The sequence below is a fragment of the Oreochromis niloticus genome, linkage group LG22 (assembly GCF_001858045.2).
Source record: "Oreochromis niloticus isolate F11D_XX linkage group LG22, O_niloticus_UMD_NMBU, whole genome shotgun sequence".
Classification (NCBI taxonomy): Eukaryota; Metazoa; Chordata; class Actinopteri; order Cichliformes; family Cichlidae; genus Oreochromis; species Oreochromis niloticus.
This window is the reverse complement of record NC_031985.2, coordinates 17311047-17323361: the sequence shown is the minus strand read 5'-3', so window position 1 is coordinate 17323361 and position 12315 is coordinate 17311047. Positions and strand designations below refer to the sequence as shown.

Sequence of the window (12315 nt, the reverse complement as noted above, 5' to 3'; positions counted from 1 at the left end):
GGTGGTGCTAGATGGGCTCTTTTGGAGCGGTTTTATGGTTTGTAAAATCAATGTCCTTTAAACCTAAAATCACCTTCACCTCACACCCTGTCATTATTTAATTCTTATGCTATATTTAACTAATCCAATTCCTTGCTACAATATGACTGATCCTTTTATTTTTACGCATATATTTTCATTTTCTTGTGAGACGGTGCATGTTTTGAGGGGGCGGGGCGGGAGAATAGATGGACATGTGGGCACATCTCAGCCGTCAGAGGGCGGGTTTGTAGCGTTGTGTTCGCAGCGTGTGGCTGCTGCTGCTACTGCTGCTGATGAGAGAAGCGGTAGGTCACCTACAGCTACACAAATCTCAACAGCAGAGGTCCAGCGCCTTGGATGCGACTTTAAAGCGCGTCGAGAACAATAAGCACCGACTGACAGCTGTTAGTTTTGAATGTGGTAGACTGTCTTGCCGTTTCTCTACCTGCACTGCTCCTTTCTAGTGAAAGAACTGGGAAAACAAAACAAAAGGTGTGACTTGGAAAAGTGCTCAGGCGGGCACGCGTCAGAAGTCCGGATAGATTTGGCACAAGTAAAGATGCCCAAATGGGTCTCGTCGCAATTGGATTTGAGTTGAAGAACACGTAACCACTTAGAAGTCACCCCGATTCAACCCGTTTTTAAGGTAACTGGAACTTGAAAAGGCGTATTTTCTTTCTCTTTTTCTTCTTCTTCTTCTTCTTTTTGACCGCTGGGATGTTGTGAGTGACGCGTCGCCTGGGACAGAAGGAGCGGGGACGCAGAAGGAAGAGGGGGCACCAGAACTGGCTGAGCAGCGGAGGGATTATGGCTCTCGCAACGTTTTCCCTCAGCCTCATCACGCTGGCGCTTACAAACTTGCACCTTTCGAGAGCCAGCAATCGGCATGCGGTGTACTGGAACAGTTCAAACCTGCTGTAAGTGGCGCACTCTCTCCCCTTGTTAGCAAATTATCCGATGCTGATCTTTGTCGATGCACACCTGTGTTGATAACTTGTTTACAAGACGGTGTGAGCACCTTCTCCTGCAGCGACGTGCTTCTTTTATTTACAGCAAAGCCCTTGAACCACCACTGAAATACACCACAAGAGATATATTTAAGAAATACGAGTTTATAATAAGATAATAACCAGTTGCAGTAGTTCATAAGTGTCTTCTTTTTATCTCTTCAATAATTCCAAGCTTCAGATGTTTCCTTTGTTCCCAGTCATTTAATCCGTTTGAGTGCAGTAATGCATCTCCACTGGGAAACTGTTTCTGCGATGCTCCTCGTGTTCACCCTGCCTGTAAAGTGCCTGCTATATAAATATTTGAATCCTGTCTCACATTTAGACCATCTACTTGCTCCCAGTATTGAGTCATTGAAGTAGTTTTCTTTCTTTCTTTTTTTTTACCTTGCTGTCTGCTCGTCCTCCCTGCCCCCATTCAGCATCAATGCATTATTCACATACATCGCTCAAACTTGAAGAAGTCAGTGTATATGTGTGGTCATTACAAATAAGTATGCTTGCCACACTCACTCAAACATACCTCTGACTTTATTCTCGTCCTGTGATTCCTCCGGCATCTGTGAGGTTGCTTACCTCTGGTGAGCTTTCTCAGGCTCTCCTATCTCTCTTTCTCTCTCTACTTCTATAAAGCCGGCTTGCTGTGGGGCAGAGATCGATGTGGATTCTACTGCCTTTGTCTTCTCATTAGCCAACAGTAAATTTATCTTTCTCACATTCTTTTATCTCTTCTCCTCACACAGCCTCCCTCTTTGCCTCCCCCACCACCCCCCACTCCTCCGTCGCCTCCTCTATCTGTGTTCCTCCTCTGTCCATTTGTATTCACCTCAGACGCAGGTCTCTCCTATCGCCTCTCTCTATCACATACTTTGCTTTTTTCTTCCTTCTCTTATTTTTCTACTGTGTATCACCAGCCTGTCTGTCCCCCTCAATTCCACCCCCCACCCTTCTTTCCCCCTCTTTCTGCATCTCATTGCCGCCCCCACATCTGCTGCTGCTGGTCCCTCACTCGCCTTCTGGGCTCTCTGCCGGGGGCACACATACAGTAAATGATTAGAATTAGAAAAGTGGGGTGAATTTAAAAATAGTAGTTATAATAACAGTTCTGAAACCTGATGGGTGCTTGACAAACAGTAAAGGTGATGCCGCAGCAGTGTCACTTCCTCATTAACATTAATGTGAGAATGGCAGAGTCACATTCACAACTGCTTCAGATTTATGACTACAGTTAATCCCGTCGGTGTGACATGAATAGAGAGGGGGTGTATTAACTGAGACTTAGTTGCGTTTTAGTGCTGAAAAAGTGCACGGGTTTTTGAGTGCCATAATCAACAGTAGTCTATCTATCAATTTTAATTAGTTGTTTGGCATGTGCTCCATCTAAAATGATTTTCACAGCGTGGGTATGTTTGCTCGGTGTAGTTATTCATTACAGCGTTAGCACATTCGGTGGCTTTAAATTGACATTTATGTGTTAAAATGACAAATATGTGCACATATTGATGAATTCAAAATGCAGTGTGTGTGTTTGTGTGTGAGAGAGAGGCATAGAGGGAGGGAAGCAGAGAGAGAAAGACAAAGTGCAGGTGTGGGTCTACATGCGTGCGTGTGCAAAACCTTCTTTCTCCACAGTGAGATACAAATCTCTAAAATAATGCAAAAACTGACCCAGTTTGCAGGTAGCAGACAAATCCTCAGAGGCTATGGCAAGAATACTGATGGCCATCAAGCCTTAAAAGGCCCTAGGCTTGGAGCCATTTCTCCTACATGCACAGAAACCAGCTGAAGGCCTTGCTTGTTCAGTAACGCAGCTCCGTCTCTCATCCAGCTTTCGTTATAGAGGCAAGCTCAGGAGGGAGCAGTAAGAAATGAAGGCAGCAGGAGAGAGAAAGAAACCAGAGGCCTTTAGGGCCAAAACTCTGGTTGAGGCCTTAATGTTTCACCCTTGAGCCCAGCATTCAGCACAGATGGTTACGGCACAGCTGCAAGAAATGGGATCACTTGGAAGCCAAGCTGTTTGTGCCAAAGCCATGAAAATGGCTTTTTATGATAACGCTCAGCTAGAAATGTCTTGCTCTGGTGTACTGAAAGTCAAAAGTGGATTGTCACACAGTGGATTCCTCAGTAATACTGCTCTGTTTGATTCTTTTCAGCTTTTCTGAGGTAAACAACATCAGATGATTTATTATTGCTTTTTGTCATGCCTCGCACAATTTGAAACGAGATATCCCGATTATCATAACCCCAAGAAATACCTCGGAGTGCTTTGATTACCGCCCAAGCCCGTCACGACCGCACTACCCCCCATTAGAAAGTGTTGGCCTCAGCTTCCACTCTCAGCAGTGTGCCTGGCCAACTCGTTACAGATGTCCCTGCTAATGGCTGACTGAGGCAAGAAAAAACACACACGCAGGCCATTAAATCATCTCGCATCTGAGGCCATCTGCCAATTAGAGGGGGGAGATGTGGAACATCTTGAGAGCATGCCGGAGCAGCGGTGCACTGCGGTAGCCTCGCCTACCCGCAAGCAGCGTCCCATACTCCTGCCACCTCCTCCCATCAGGTGGCTGGCCTCGCTGGTTTCACAGGACGCATCTCCATAATTGCCCACCCCATGTCGGTGTGATGAAAACAGCAGCGCAGCTTTCATTCAATCTCCCACTCCCTCGCTAAGTCACATAGTTCCTCTGCTAATGCTTTTAACTTAGCAGAACACCAGAGCAAAAAAGTCTTTGCATGGGTGTGTGAAGGAATACCAGGGAATTGCGTTTGAAAATGTGCCACACGTCTCTTTGCTAAATCGCCATTCCCTTGCCTGCTCAGCCAGATGAAAGCTTTCTTTCGCTGTTTGTGGCCGATACTTAGTGATTTACAGCTCAGCGTGTTTTATGCTACACATTATGGACTGATTTGGCCCTGAAATGGTGTCTGTCAAGCCCCTGGAACACACACACACAAAACAAAACAACCCAATTCCCCACACAGTATATCTGGTGCTACAAAATAAATTATCACCTTGACAAATAGCTTCCCAGAGAGTTCGAGGAACAGCGGCCCGGTGATCAATGTTGAGTCAAGGTGCCGTCTTTCTCAACAGGCTCATTAACCACCAGGTCGGTCTTTGTGGGTGTGTAGACCCAGCAAGAGTTGGAGGCGGTCCCCTATGGGACAGAGGAGAACCTGGTGCCCTGTAGGAAACACTTTGTAGATATTAAGTTGCAGTAAAGGCAATCATTACTGAGAAATGAAGAAATGAGAGAGAGAAGGGTGGGAAAAAGAAATGTCAGGTGATGGATAAGGACATTTCAGAAGGTAGATGGAGAAAAAGCAAAGGATAGAAAGTGTGAAGAATATTACTGTAAGGAAGAGCTGGCTCTAACGGAGAGATTGTAATAGAAAGGAATGGAAGGTGAAGATGTTGGAAAGGTGGAAAGCAGAGATGTCTTTCACTAGAATAAAGCAGTAGAAAGATTAATTAAGTCGGTCAAAAGTCAGGAAGGGTGAAAGAGAGCGCAAGCTTTGCCGGATATGGAAGTTCGCTTATTTGGCTGAATGTGCTGTAGCTGCTGTTTTCTGGGGAGAAGATACCCACAGGAGTTGATCCGTGCTAATGTGGACACAGGCTGGGTCATTCATGTGGACCAGTGCTCCGAGACAATAGCTGCTGCCACTCACCTGCCCCTCGGCCCAGAGAAACACGGCGACGCATACGGAGCTTACGGGAGACAAGCAGATTTGCTACCTGATTACGTGCACGTTCGTCCGCCTGCAGCTCTGTCTCTTGGCTGTCTTGGCAATTTTGCATACAAATGCATCTTATTCACCGGCATTCAATTTGTTCTTTTGCATTCATTGTACCACACAAGCGCCTCAAACAGCAGTAGATAGTGGGCTTTTTTCTCCTTGGTTGCAGTTATGTTAAATGAGAGGGAATGTGTGTGAATAACACTGATTGAAAAGTGCAATTTGACCTTTTGAGTTTTTGAATTAAACTGTCCTCCATATCTAAAATGGAATATTCCCCTCTCCAAAAATTCAGGTTGTTGTTGAGATATGAATGCTTTCCATTTCATTTGTTTTAGACATTCCGAAGATTAGTTTGATGAGCACTGCTTTTAAATGGATGGCTAACTTAGTATCATCGCCCAGCGCTCATTGGAAGTGAAGTGGTGGAAAGTGGTTAAAGGTTACTGGTCTGCAAAGCTGTGTTCTGACCGTTTTTAGCTTGTTGCAATGTGGTATGAGTCACATAAGTGGATGGAGAAACACTGAAAGGATATTTAATGGTTCTTATAGATCCAAGAGTGGGTGTGCAGATCAATACATTTATATGGTATGGGAAGGTGAATGGAACCTGGCCAAACAAAAACACGACCTGGTTGCTTTCGGAGCAGCAATCAATCCGGGTGCATCAGGTGATCAATTTCCAAATGCATTTTTAATTTGATTTCGTGGTGTCAGTAAATCGCCGTGAAGCATGCGGCGCTAAGCTCGGGAAGCTCAGATCATGTATTGCCTTGGAACAGCATGCCTGAGAATTGATTATTATGGGCTTGTCAGTCACTGCTCCGGGGTTCATGCTCCTTAGAGGCCGTAACTATGTTTGTGTGAAACAAGGCCTTGGTATAGCTTCAGCAACAGCTCCAGAGAAAGCAAAGGTTAGAAAAACACGAGTGCAGGCACCGATGAAAGAAAAATAGCCTATGTGTTTTGAATAAATCCAAGACTCAAAGTAAATGCAACTTATTCCTCTGAAATGTGAAAATAAAATAAAAAGCTGTAGGAAAGTATGCAAGGTCTCAACCTATGCAATTCTTTCACAAGATAAAAATGAAAAACCTTTATCACAACGTGCTCCTTGTGTGCATATTTTATAATATCTACTCTCCTCTTTTTCTTTTCTTCCAGATATGAAACATGTGATTTAGAATTCTTAACACAAAGAGGGAAATTTAATATACTTAAGGGACATAATTGCAAAAACAAAAATAAAATGGCACAAACACAGTGTTCAATTTTGGCCACTGCTGTTGTTGGGCATAAATCGCACTCTACCAAGCAGTTTAATTAAAACCAACATGCAATTTAACAGATTTGAACCAAATGAAAAGTCTGAAAACATCAGCTATTGTTCTGTTACAATAAAGTCTCCCGTCTTGGTGTTTCGGCTTTTTTATATCTATTCTGATCCTCCTAAAGGTCCGAGGCACTCCAAGCCTGCTGAGCTTCATTTTAATAAGGGATCTGCAGGTGTGGTGGGCCATTATAACCCGTTCATGAGCTCTGATGGGAAGCTACCTTGGGACTCATCTAAGAGCTACCTCAGGTGACCTGGAGTGCTTCTTTCTGTGGAGGAGTCCAAGGGAAAAACATAGTTAGGCCCTTCATATGTCATCAAAGGCCATTAGCATTCCTGCACTCCAAGCTTATAAAAACTGCACTTAACTGGCAGTGGGAACCCACAGGAGATAGTCCTGATCCCAGACAGGTAGAACCAATTTCAGACTCAATGATTTGAATGCAAATGCTTTCTACAAAGAGGGCTTTCCAACTTCAGAATGGCAACTCCACAGTACATTACACTGGGAGTCTGCACCGCAGTGCCCGTTACCCACTGGGAAATTACATTGCTGCTATGATGAAAATGGCTGCCATGTAGGAAAAAGATCAAAGCTGTTGATAGGTGGATGGTCACTGGCTGGAGTTTGATTATTTGGGAAATGGGCCTTGTTAAGCTACATGGCCAGGAAAACAATATGGCAGCCACAGCGGTTGGTCAAAATAATTTGTTTTTTTATTGAAGCAGAAGGCCTCTTCTGAGGTATGGCAATTGAGGCGGTATTTTGCACCAACTGGCGCCCTCAGAGTTATCAGTGTCCTTTCATAAAAAAGGCAGCGAGCGAGGACACAGGTTTGTGCTCTGTCATATCTTGTTCTCTGTTCATTCCCTTCAGGTCTTGAGCCGTGACAGGTCTTCCCTCTAATGCTCTTGGGTGCTTAACAACAGCCGTGTTACGAGAAGTGGAAACTGTCCTCACAGCTTAGTGGATGATACGGCTCCAGTTTTCCTTTTATGTGAGGGCAATTTCGGATATGGGCAGCGTAATAATTAGATATTCTCTTATAATTGAGATTTTTCCTATTGAAGATGTAATTATATGAAGGTCTGAGACCCTTTGGCAGCCGTCGTCTCTGTAATAAGAATATTTGAAGAAAATTGAAATCTCTCTCTAGTGCTCTGTGCATCCAGAATGACAAAAAGTAATTTGACCTCTCAGCGGCAGCCGCCGCCGCTTAATGTATCCCTCTTATGTTGTTAGAGGGAACATTTAAATCAGTACATCTTCAAGTGAAACTGCTCTATTACAAATATGATAGCAAAGTCGTTAAAACTTGAAAGTGTGGTGCAAGTGAATCGGAGGGGAAGCCTACTGGCAGAAGTACAGGTTAGATTGTTGTCGGGAACCTGGAGAGCTGTGGTGCGCAAATTTAAAATGCGGGGATATTTAAATGCTGTGCTTGTTGAGGTAATTACGTTGGAGGTATTAAATAAAACACTTTTTTTCAGGGAACATCCAGCTTTTGAAAAATATAGTACTGTACACGCATGCCAGTATGCAGTGTCCACATCAGATTGCTGGGAAAGAGGTCGAATAGACGCATTAGTCCTTTTTGTTGTTTCTGTTGTGTTGAGGGGGACCAATAAACAATACTGTGAAAGCTGAACGTGTTTGAGTGCTACATGAGTTCAAAGTTACATAAGAAAATAAATGAAATCAAATGAAATAACAGTTAATATTAGATATATTATATTAGACACACAGGTGATTACTTTTTCAATTAAAGTGAAGAAATGGAGTGAAGCCTGCCAGCCAGTTCAGGCAATCAACTTGAGCTGCGCTGCTTTGTACACAAATGGCATGGCTCATTCTCCTCATGAACACTGAATACTCCCTCCCAGTTCAGTTGTTTATTTAATGCTACAGTCACACTAGAGAAGACATTGATTGGACACTTTAGCACAACCATAATTATTGCAACTGTGTGCAATGAGTTTTTTCATTGAAATGTTTGCCTTGAAGACGGGGATTGGGTCTTTGACTGGTGACAATGAGTTGCTGTCTTCAAAGTGACTTTGCATCAAGGCAACATTAAAATGGCAATAAGACGAAGTCTGTTTGTGATTCAGTGGGGTCAAGTTGGCTATTAATGTGTTATTTGTGATAATTTGTCAATTAACTGTGGTAAATCTGCAAAAATTGCAAATCTGTTGCAGTGTTTGGTGTGGTTGTGGCTCAAGAGGTGGAGCAGGTCATCTACCAATCAAAAGGTTGGTTATTCAATACCTGGCCTCTCCAGTCTGCATGTCCATGACACTGAACCCCAAGTTTCTCCCGATACATTCACTGGACCATGAATGTGTGTCAGTGTTAGGCAGAATAGAAAAGCACTGTACAAGAACCAGTCCATTTACAATTTATGGTCTAGTCTAAATCTTTTACTGTCATCATGTATAGAAATTCACATTAATTACTTAGTATTCCAGAGTCAGAACCTCGTAGATTTGAAACAGAAATTCCTCCACAAATAGTGACATAGTTGCACCACGATGAGATTGGCAACCTGTCCCTTCTCCTTGTGATTGATCATGGTCACCCAGAGTTTCAAACTCTGGTTGTTGCAACTACTTGGAGTCTGTCTCCAACAGCAAAATAAACTAAAGCAGTAACCTATTTTTCCTTGTGGCAAAGATGTTGCCATCCTACTTTAGTGTTACTAAATCATAATGAGGCTCATGCATGACCACATACATGGATTAAAGATTATGGCTGTGGTTTGATATTTACAAAGAAAATAGAGAAAATTAGAAGAAGCAAAATGCCTCAAGCAGCATTCTCATGTTGCCGTACAATTAATTCTTGATGGGTGTGCCATATGTGTGGCTTGCTGGTGTGGTTGCCAGTCACAAGGCAAGCAGTCTGAGCTTTGACTAGTTGTTGGCATGAGCTTAGCTGGCAACCTGTGACTTACTTTGATCACTACAAAATTCTTGATTTAAATAAACATGATCTGATTGGCTGGCACTTGAAAAGTTGAACTTTTCGCAACTCGAAGCAGCACAAACAAAGCATGGTATCGGCTCCGCAATTCAGTTTGACAATGTAGTCATCTCCTTCAATGTGAATGACAGGCGAGAGCATGAAAGCCTGAAAGATGTGCATGTGTGTTCTGTACAATACGGATGGCGAGAAGTGTGTCACTTTCTAAAGAGGGAGTTCTTGCAGGGGAGCAAGACTTCACTTCAATACAGAGGACTGTTTATAGATCTTTTGGTAGGTGGTTTATTGAAAGAAAAAATCTGATGCTGTGAGATGTCAGGCCAAGTTCAGATGGTGTATGTTTACACATAATAAGAAGCAAACCCCAAACCCTGAATGCTAAAATTGAAAACCAGATACTTACCCAACTGACAAATAAAGAGCAAATTGAGTTTGGAGCCTACAACCCAAACTGTATTCTGCTGCTGCAATGAATCATGTGAAACTTCAGCTGTCTGACTGAAATGAGGCTTGTTTAATCTTACACTCATAAGGATGAAAATCAGGGTGAAAATAATCTCCTGTTCCTCAGTCTTAGCTAAGCCACAATTAAATACTTGTGCAATTATTTATTAGAGACAAATGGGAAAAAATAAATTTTTTAATTGTTCAGACTTTTATGTAATATAACAGGCAGTACAGTCAGCAGATCAGCAGACAGCTCAGTGGTACTATGCTCCTTTCTTTGCACCCATGTTTCCATATCTTCAACCTCATCATTTAATCAGGTCTCGTGTTGGTCTGCATAAAAAAAAAACCTACTCTGAATTCATTTGCCGCCTTGATGTGTAAATTCAGTTATGGTTAATGCATGAGCGACGGCACATGCATAATTATGACTCTGTACTCACACACCTGCGTTTTTTTTCTCCCGCACTTGGACAAGACATGACTCAACACACTGCCGGCATCCTCTGTCACTGAGGGTGGGAAGGTTGGTGGTGGCGAAGGTGGGGATGTTTCAGTCCTTTGCTCTCTCTTGATCAGTTTGAAACGTTGATGAGAGAAATAGCTCTACATCGCAGTCTGTTATTTGCATTTGTTAAAGCTCGGAGGATGATTTGTAGAGGAATAAGAAGGGGTGGCGCCTTGCTTGTTATCACAAATTTTTGAAAGCCGTAGTATTAATGACCAGATTCTTGAAATATAAGAGTCTGTAATCTACCTGTTTGCCATGCCTCCTGATTAAACTGTGCAAATCTCCCCTGGCTATGTACCAATCTGCTGCAGTGCTTTGTTTGTTAAGTTATTTATTTGGTTGGTTCAGCTGCTTTTCAGCAGCTCGGGGCTATGTACAGCAGACATCTGTGAGTGCTGCCCCGATGACCGTAGTGTTAAAGCTACATTTCTTACTTACCGCGAGTGTAGTATATGCGATGTTTTCTTGTGGTAACAACCGGTGTAATGCAGCATAGCACTGTGTCTAGACTAGCATGGTGTGTAAAACTGGGAATCACACAGAGACGAGCCCAGCGCTTCACCATGCTGTGTGTGGGTGTATAGAATATCAATGTCCTGCTGTGCTCTCTCACTCTGTGTTTGTCTGGCTGCTATTAGGTGGCATTTAAGGTGTTTTCATGTCTCAATGTCTGTCTGGGTTCTTGTATGTGTGCGCGTACATCCTTGTTTGATTGATTGTCTTTGAAAGCACAGTAATGATTCCGTCTCCTCGTCTTGGCCCTCTCCGTCTCTTTTGGTCAGTGTCTCCCTCACGCCTGCGTTCGCCTCGCCGTTGGTTGCATTTGCCTCGCAGAGCAGCAGCGCTCTCCGTCTTCCTGCCGTGTTGTTTGAAGTGTTTTTGCTCAGCCTTCTGTTCCTGCTCCGTTCTCACCTTGTGTGGAGTCAATGGGAAGTCCCAGAAGACTGCCTCGCTCAACCGCATTGCTGTGCGTGGGAGGGAAAGTGGGCACTACCGCCCATTTACCTCCCTTTAATTTATCGCTCTATTGCAGTTGAAAGAGTGAATCACATAGGTCGTATCATTATTTAGAAATCATCTCGCTCATAGACGTCTTAGTACAGTGTGAGAACACGAGGGAGGCTGTGGTTTTCCTTCTCACTGCATTCTTTGTGCCCGTGTGTCTTTCAGTATAGGATAAAGTATATGTACTGTGAGAGATAGATGGTTATGATAAATAGATTTGCTTTTGCAGCACTTAAAGGGATTCTGTGCCACTTCCCAGGAGGAAAAGGTAGAAAAAGTTCTGACAAAAAATAACCAAAAGGAAGAGGAAGAAAGTGAGGATGGCGGAGGAAAATGAGGGAAAAAAAGGAACTTGTGAGAAGGAGATATAAAGCATTTCTAAGATGTAAAGGCTGACAGTGGAGTGGAGGTGGGGGATAAGCTAGGAAGAGGAGGAGGAGGGGGGGAAAGGGGATATTTGTATGTAGGGGAGAGGAAGAGTCTGCATGGAGAATATTAATGGTGTGTCAGGAATTGGAGTATCTTTAAAGACCTCAACCTTTTCTGTGGTGCTGATGTGTACTGTATCAGAACAAGCAGCTTGGAGGCACTGCTGAAAAATCAGGAAAAATAGCAGAACGGGCAACTGTCACAATGGCTATTCTGAACCCACACACAATATTGTACCAGAGTAGTGTTTGCATGGCACAGATCCTGGTGGCTATGAATCAGGAAATAGTAATGGCCCCACTGATACATTCATCACTCAGATAATTTCCACTGCTTGTCCACAAGGGTTGGGAAATTGGACAAATATATCATGATATATTGTGCTAGCAGTGATTAGCCAAGTCCATTATCAGTGGTTCTTTTTCGAGCCGATTCTCGACGATGATTTTTATCTTTGTAGGTTAACAGTTTGGAATTCTTCCTTTATGAAAATGCAGCTCTATGTATATATATATATATACACTGATACCACTGATCTGATGTGGAAAACTGGCCTTTGAATGGTCAACAGTATTTCCCGCAAATTCAGCGTGTGATGCTAGTGTATGTGCCCTCATCTGGTTTAGCATGCATGGGTGTGCATGTGGCTCCTTTCCCAGTACATAGGCTTTCCTAAATGACTTAATAAATAATACAGTTTCTTCTCTACAAATATTTTATTTGCCTAGTACTTTGCAGTAATAAATAAATAATAAATATAATCAGATGCTTCTTCAGTGAGTCTCTCATCCTGCAGATGAACTCCACTGACTTGAACTGCAGTTATCAAAAGTAT

General features: G+C 43.1%; 1 protein-coding gene across 2 annotated transcripts in view; it reads left to right on the top strand.

Moving 5' to 3' along the window:
* Nucleotides 1-245: 245 nt before the first annotated feature.
* The window catches only part of efna3a (ephrin-A3a), a 75952-nt gene continuing 63882 nt past the window's right edge, over nt 246-12315 (top strand). Inside the window, exon 1 of one of the 2 annotated variants that reach the window (XM_005457232.4) lies at nt 246-938. In XM_005457232.4, the coding sequence (XP_005457289.1) occupies nt 829-938 (110 nt within the window). In that variant the 5' untranslated portion in view covers nt 246-828. The remainder of the gene's footprint in view (nt 939-12315) is intronic. The other variant, XM_005457231.4, reaches the window with a different exon arrangement.